This window comes from Mus caroli, chromosome 10 (genome assembly GCF_900094665.2).
Source record: "Mus caroli chromosome 10, CAROLI_EIJ_v1.1, whole genome shotgun sequence".
NCBI classification, from domain to species: domain Eukaryota; kingdom Metazoa; phylum Chordata; class Mammalia; order Rodentia; family Muridae; genus Mus; species Mus caroli.
In genome coordinates, this window is record NC_034579.1 from 41136292 (window position 1) to 41144466 (window position 8175).

The following is an 8175-nucleotide window of genomic DNA, read 5'->3' on the forward strand; positions in this document are numbered from 1 at the left end:
AGGATTAGGACATCAGTACTTTCTCTTGTTTATTTATTTACTTATTTTTATTTTTTGGTTTTTCGAGACAGGGTTTCTCTGTGCAGTCCTGGATCTCACTTTGTAGACCAGGCTGGCCTCAAACTCAGAAATCCGTCTGCCTCTGCCTCCCGAGTGCTGGGATTAAAGGTGTGTGCCACCACTGTCCCGCTTGTGCTTTCTCCTTTAATAAGACATCCTGACAAAAAGCACCCGAAGGGAACAAGTGGTTCATTCAGCTTACAAGTCCAGGTTATACTCATTGCCTCAGGGAGGCCTTAGCAGCAGGAGCTAGAGCCATGTGCAGGAGCAGAGCGAAGTGACCAGCGCAGCTTGTCAGCCAGCCAGGGCCCAGCCTGTGAGCTGGAGCCGTCAGTGTTCAGGGTGAGTCCTCCTACATCAGTTTGACAGTCCATCCACTACAGATACTTCCACAGACAAGTCTCTTCCCACCTCATTCTAACTTGTGGCAAGTTGACATTTAAAAGTAAATAGAATATCCTATAATTCTTAAGATAAAACTATGGAGTAATGTGGATTCATAAAAATTGGAATTTCTGCTTTATAGAGAAAAGCATACTTATTTTGATCATGGACTTAGGTTTTTAATATCTGTTTGTTGTGTGCTGGAGTATAAATTACTTGACCATTTTGGAATTCAAAATCCTGTGTACAGAAGTGGAGTCATTAAATTTATTGATATGTGCTTATCAGCACAGCATCTGGGTACATGTTAAGGTTATTCATATCATTATACCATCTCGTAGTTTTAGCTATAGTATATACATTATATAGTGTGTGTGTATATGTGTGTGTAAGTAGTAAATTTTAATACTTTAGCTTTTATATTGTTAGGTCTGAGTTGCATGTGAACCTTTTCTTTCTGTATGCGATTTTGCCTGCATATATGTCTATACCGTATGCATGCCTGGTGCATATCATTGTCTCCAGGACTGAACTTAGAGATGGTTCTGAGCTGCCATGTAGGTACCGGGACTCTGGAAAAAAGCAGCCAGTGATCTTAACCACTGAACCATGTCTCTGGCCCTGAAAATGTGTTTTCAATGTACATGCTTTTACCACTCCTGGATCTTGTGGAAGATTAAGTTCATTGTGTATAAGTTCTGTCATACCTGTAGACACCAATAGCAGCAGACTAATAGCAGTGCCCATCTCACTCCTGCTCTGAGGCCAGATGCAGCTAAGTTTTGGGGACAGAAATCTGAAAGGTGAAACCAGGATTAAAATGCACATATATACCTTTTTTTTTTTTTTTTTTAAAACAGGGACCCAAATACTCATTCTTAGTCCTACTCATCCATGCTCATGTGGAGGCCAGAGGAGGATGCTGGGTTGTCATTTCTTTCTCCTTTGAACTTCTGTGAGGCAGAGTGCCTTTCATCGAGTTTGATGCTCATCAATCAGTTCAGCTAAGCTGGCTGGCCACTTCATCCTTGGGTTCCTTCCTGCATATGTTGCCATGCCTGCCTTTATGTGAGTGCTGGGGATTTGAACTCATGTCTTCTTGCTTTCACAGCAAGCACTTTTACCCACTGAGCTGTCTCCCTGGGAATTGGATAGGAGATACCATAGGTTTCTATAATCTTTCATTTTCACTGCTGGGGTTTGAACCTAGGGCCTTGTATATACTAAGCACACACCTAAAGCTATAAAACAACCAACTCCACCCAAACAGTATGTTTCTCTCCTGTTATCAAGCATTATTTCTAAGTTTTCCTTAATCTCTGCTTTAAAAAAAAAAAAAAAAGAAAGCAACAACTGAGCTTTTTAAAATTCAAAATTGGATTTATTATTAGTAAATTCAGGCAGCAATATATGACAGCCTTTTAAACCTTTCTTTTAAACCAAGATACCTGAAGTGGTAATGATCAAGTTTTAGACTTTTCTTTGGTGGATATCTTCAAATAGTAAGTCGCTATGGCTGTTTTTCAGTCTTTGACACTTGTGTATTTCTTTATGGATTTATACATTTTCTTTAGGTAATATTTATACATAGTTAGGTAAATTCTTTTTTTTTAATGATGAGTCAACTTGTAAGCATTTTTTTAAAAAAATATATTCTTTATTGGAAAAGGTTTTTCATGCAATATAGTATGATCATAGTTAACCCTTTCCCAGTCCCTCCCAGTCCTTCCCACTTCTCCATAGTCTTTCTTTTCCTTTCTTTATTTTTTAAATCTTTTTTTAAAGTTTTAAATTTTTTTTATACTTTTGGGTTTTTGAAACAGGGTTTCTCTGTGTAGTCCTGGCTGTCCTGGAACTCGCTCTGTAGACCAGGCTGGCCTCAAACTCAGAAATCCGCCTGCCTCTGCCTCCCAAGTGCTGGGATTAAAGGCGTGCGCCACCACACCTGGCTCTCTTTTTCTTTCTTTTAAGAAAACAAACGTGCAAACAAAGCAGAATAAAAAAAATTTGAAAAACAATAAAAACTGAAGAAGCACACTCACGCACACACACACACACACACAGACACACACGCACGCACAATCCATAAAAACACAAAATTAGAAACTGTCACATAGAAGCAAAAGCCCAGTAAGACAACAAAACAAAACAAACAAAAAATCCCAAACAAAACAGCGTGATACTACAAGTCTACAAAAGTACCAGGAGTTCATTCTGTGTTGGCCGTCTTTCACTGGCTGACGTGGGGCCTGGCCTCAAGTATGTTACTATCCTCAGTGAGAGGCTTTGGAGAAAACTGATTTTTTTCTTGCACGCAGTTGTAAATGGGAGATAGCTTCTAGGTTAGGGGAGGAAGCTGTGTGTACTTTCCCATCTTATTGCTAGGGCCCCAAATGCCTTGAACCTGTGTAGGCCCCATGTAGTGCTGCCATAGGCTCGTGAGTTTTTGTGTGCATCAGTACTGTTGTGTGTGGAAGACGCTGTTTCCTTGGTGGCCTCCCTCTCTGCTGAGTCAGCCTTTCTATCTGTTCTCTCTGAACCCTGAGGGGAATGTTTGATAAAGGAGACTCATTGGCTTGGGCAGTGAACACTCTTGAAATTAGTAATTGACTTCCTCTGAGGTCTTTGACTTCCTCTGAGGTGTTTTGATTTTGATTTTTGGTTTTGCTTTTGGTCTTTGTGTGGTGTGTTGTGTGGTGTGTTGTGGGTGTGTGGGTGTACCACCATGTACATGTGGAAACCGAAGAGAAGTTTGTGGAGTCAGTTATCTCCTGTACCAGTAGGCCCTGGACATTGAGCGTGGGCTGTCAGGGCTGAGCCACTTGGTGAGCCCGCTTTTTTTTGTTTTGTTTTGTTTTTTTGTTTTTTTCAGTTTTATTTGTGTGGTCAGCAGTTTTCTTCATACGTTCCCATAGCATTGCAACGTTCTTGTCTACAGAGACAGTTGGTTAGATAGTCTGCCAATTCTGTTTTTCTTTCCCTCAATCTGGATAATTTGTAATGTCTTTTGTATTTAATTTTTTATATTTTGGTTTCTATATTATCTCTTTTTTGTTTTAATTCATTCTTTTGGGGGAGGAGCAAAGGTTCCCCTATTTTTACTTTTGACACAGGATATTTCAGATATTAAAAATTATTAGTGCATTTTGATAGAATATTTGAGTAGTAGCATGAGTAACTAGAGATTTATTACTTGGAAATAATTAAAAAAACTTGAAGGCTTTAAACATGGTTTAGGTTCTACTGTTACATTTATGAAGTTTACTGTTTGTCTGATTTCAGGACGTGTCTGAGATCTTACATACTTCCTCCTAAAAACCTTCACATGGATATTGCTTTGTTGACGTTCCTTAAATGTACTCAGACTGGGTGCTTGATGAGTTGTGCAGATCTGGCTCTCTGTGCTGCTCAGTTCTGGGGATTAGCTCCTGATGTCTGTGTGATGCCATGCCTGTCTGCTCTCAATTTCTGCAGTGAGTCTCTCTGTATTGATTCACTGATATTCTCATCTTATTTTCTGTTTGCTATTTCTGTCTTATTGAGGTCCCAAATATCTTTCCAAATGTTAGTTGGATTATTATTTTTATTATAAAATTCTAAATTTTCTCATTTTCTAAATATTTTTCTCCTCACGTTTCTACCCCTGTTTCATGGTTAAAATACCCCTTTCTCCCTTTTTAAAGATGTCCTCTGTCCTTCTTCCTTGTCGCCTTTCTCCCTCCATCCTGTCTTTTTGAGACAAGGTTTTGTTATGTAGTTCTGGCTGACCTCCAACTTGCTTTGTAGCCCAGGCTGTCCTTATCCTTGGAATATTGTATTAGCCCCCTGGGAGTTGAGGTTGTAGGCAGGTCCCACCCTGCCCAGATACTTTTCTAAATTTTTTTGTATGGCTCCTTTATTTTCTATATTACTCAGAATTTTGTTTTGATTTGATTTTCTTCTCTGTCTTAGAGGTTTGCTTTAGTTGTATCTTAAATATTGTCTGTTCACTCATTTAGTAATGAGATAGTGAGGAGCACCAACTGGGTAACATAGTATGTAGGATGAATTACTGCCTGGCTTAGCTGTACACCAAGGACAGTAGTGGAACTGTCTATATTTTGGACTCATTTTTTGGGGGAGTGGGGGTAGTGGGAGTGCTGTCCTGCACATGATAGAATTTCTATATTCCTGATCTTTGCTCAATAGCTAACCATCCTCTCTTTTGTAGTAATGAAAATCAAAATATCTCCTGGCATTGTCAAATGCTCCCTGTGGCGAACTTAACTGACTTTTTATGCTCCTAGACTCTTTGTTCTCTCTCTTTGTGTGGGTATGCACTGTGATCTTGTTATTGACTAAGGTTTAGTACATCAGTATGTACAGTTGATCCAGAAGTACTACTAAAACAATTTAATCTTGAAGCTGTTATTTTTTTAATGTCTTTATATACCACCACCACCTCCTCCTCCTCCTCCTTCTTCTTCTTCCTCTTCTTCTTCTCCTCCTCCTCCTCCTCAAATGAGGACAATAGGAATAAAACTAGAAAACATTATTTTTGAGGTTTTTCCGATGGACTTTGTTCTATCCTGAAACTCAAACATGTATTTTTAAGATTTTGTGTGAATGCACTTTTGATATGAGTCAGATGACTACAGGGGATAGGGTATATATGGTTGAGATTCAGAGACTGTGAGCCAGCGTGGACTTTGTTGATTGGAAAAGGTTGTCTTAGCTTTTAACAAGTTGTACTTCAACATTTCCAGTCTGGCTTTGGGAGAAGTACAGCTCTGGGTCTAATTTTTATATTTCAAGAGGTAAGAAGCTTTAGTTTTAAAATTTTGGTACCTAAAAGTAATAGTGTCTAGTTTGCTAGCTTTTTGTAGCTATGCAACTTTAAATAATTGTCTTGGTTTCATTAGCCACATTTCATGTCTTGAGTAGTCATGACTATGACTGCCCTATGATGGAGGGCTCTCCAAGGCACTTCCTATTACACGGACAGTTGCCCAGAGGTCACAGTGTACCTGAGTGGTCAGTCAGAGAGCTTTCTATGGAGTTGGACATACTCACTGTCATAACATCATGAACCTGCACACCATTTTCTTTTTAACGCTTAATTGTGGGGAGAATTCTTTTTATGTGGATTGAAGTTCTAATAACTGTATCTTTTGTTTGCCTTTTCTGGCTTTACTGTTTTAACTTTTTCCCCAGACAGTGCAGTGCTTGCTAGACAGCGGTGCTGATATTAACAGGCCGAATGTATCAGGAGCCACGCCACTGTACTTTGCTTGCAGGTACCAAACTTTGTATTTTCAGATATGCTTCCATTAAAGAATGTTATATTTCACCTATATTTTCACACATAAAGACTTGTGTATGTTTTTTAAAGCTCTGTTTTCCTCAAATACTTTGCTTTTATGTAGCATGATAAGTACCTTTCTGTTACTTAATTGCAGGAAAGCATTTTCTATTAATATTATTGTCACTTGAGATAAGATCTTACTCTGTAGCCCAGGGTTGCTTAGAATGTACACTGTAGCTCATTGGCTGGCATCAAACTTTAGGTCCTCCTCCTTCAGCCTCCTAAATGCTGGGATTATAAGATAGACAATAGTACTTAGCATTTCATTTAATTGGCAGTGTTTTCATCAGTGGAGCTGTTTTTATTTACTTGACTACTTCAGTTTTAGGACAAAGCAGTAATTCAGTTAGTTCTATAGTTTATTAAGTACCTAGGGAAACTGTTGTGTGTGTGTTGGTTCAGAGCCAAGTCTTTTCTTTATATAACTTTTTATATGCAATTGTTAAACATCTTCCTATATAGCTTAACCATTGCTTGCATCTAATATAAATGCTATGTAGATAGTTGTTGTACCATATTGTTCCAGAAATCATAAGAGAAAAAGTTATACATACTCGGTATAGATACAACAATTGTACACCTAACTGCATTTTCCATCCATATGGAACCCATAGGTATGGATGACTGATTGTATGTCAGTTATATTCTTTCATTTAAAATTTTAAGAGATTCTAGGAACTTATCCTGTTCTTTTATATCATTTAAAAATTACTTATTTTGATTTTCTGTGTGTGTGTGTGTTGTATGTATGTGCATCATATGCATACCTGGTACCTGTGGAGCTCAGAAGAGTGTGTCTGATTTTCTGGACCTGGAGTCACAGGTATTTGTTAGCTGCCATCTGGATGCTGTGAATTGAACCTGCATTCTTTACAAGAGCAGCAAGCACTCTTAGGCACTGAGCAGTCTCTTCAGACCTCTTTTATATCATTTTACTAGAGACTTATCTTCAGCAGAAAGATGTGTCTTTTTCCTGTTTTGGTTGTTATTGATGCCTCTGATACTACCTTGATCAAACTGACTTAGCCCATCTATTAATTTAAAAAAGTTTCAGTGTTAATTATGTGTAGGTGTGTCTTTTGGAAGTATGTGTACATAATGATAGGTGCCTGTGGAGGCCAGGAGAGAGTGTCAGATGTCAAATGCCCTGTTGCTGGAGTTAGAGGTAATTGTCACTTACCTACCATTCTGGAACCTGAACTCAGGTCCTCTGCAAGAGTAGAGCATACTTTTAACTAGTGAGCTTCCTCTCCGACCTTCTTAAAACCTTTACTTGAGGCAGTTTACAAAACTCTGTAGTTGTGTGGGTGTGTGGGTGTGTCTGTCTATCTCTCTATAATTTATTATTTTTAAAATTTATAATCACATCATTCTATCCCCTCCTATGCAACACCACTGTCCTCTCTCAAAATTCTTGGCCTCTTCTTCTTTAATTGTCATTACACACACACACACACACACACACACACACACACACACGCACGTGTGTGTGTGTGTGTGTGTGTGTGCACCTAAGTATGTAAATATAACCCATGTTGATATGATATTTTTCATTTAAACTATGTGAGTTATAAAACTTAGTTAAGCTGTTAGAGTTAAGGAGTTTTTACATACTACAGCTTTTTGAGTTTTAGTCTTCTAGTTCATATCTGAGTTCAGTATAATCTTACTCTTATGATTTAAGTGATTGGTGGATAAATGTATAAGAATTTTACACTCCAGCAGCATGCATGGTTGCTCTGGCAAAGGATCACACCCAAATTTACAGTTCAGCTGGAATGTAGACATGCCACACACCTTTAATCCCTGTGGCTGGAATACAGACATACCCTTAGCACACACCATTGATCCCAAACAATAATGACTAATTGAGGGGCAGACAAAGTGACATCAGAGAAAGATTTGACAGAATGAGTCAGAGATAGGATACATCCAACTCTCATGAGGACAGACAGGAAAGAGAGGCTACTTGAAGAATAGTGAGGGATAGCAAGTTCATCCATTCAATTCAGTTCACTTGTGCTCAGCTCAGTTCAGTTCACAGCAGTTTAGTATCTGGAGAAAGGCTCAGAGAAGTCAGTTTGAGTTAGTCAGCTTTGGGAGGAGTTTGAACCAGAACAACTGAGTTGACCTAACCAGCCAGAGTTTAGAAAGAGCTAGAAAGTGTGAGTTTATTCAGCAGTTAGTCTTGGAAGCAGAAACATTCTAGGCCTCGATTAGCTGATGGGGGCTAAATTCTGAAGCTGGTCTGGGCTTGTAGAAGATTGGATTATATTGGGGCTAGGATCTTCCAGGCCTAGGCCTAGGGATAGTTAGATAGAATCTAGGTATATGGGCTCAGCCCAAGCCATGTATTTGAAAAGCGTGGGTGTAGCTTTTATCATTTT

General features: G+C 38.8%; 1 protein-coding gene across 4 annotated transcripts in view; it reads left to right on the forward strand.

Annotated features, from left to right (window-relative positions):
• Hace1 (HECT domain and ankyrin repeat containing E3 ubiquitin protein ligase 1) overlaps nt 1-8175 on the forward strand; it is a 125627-nt gene that overhangs the window by 48705 nt on the left and 68747 nt on the right. For 3 of the 4 annotated variants that reach the window (XM_021175364.2, XM_029482603.1, XM_029482604.1), the window contains exon 7: nt 5638-5720. The exons of the other annotated variant lie outside the window; for it this stretch is intronic. In XM_021175364.2, coding sequence (XP_021031023.1) covers nt 5638-5720 — 83 coding nt within the window. The remainder of the gene's footprint in view (nt 1-5637; nt 5721-8175) is intronic. 4 annotated transcript variants of the gene reach the window in all.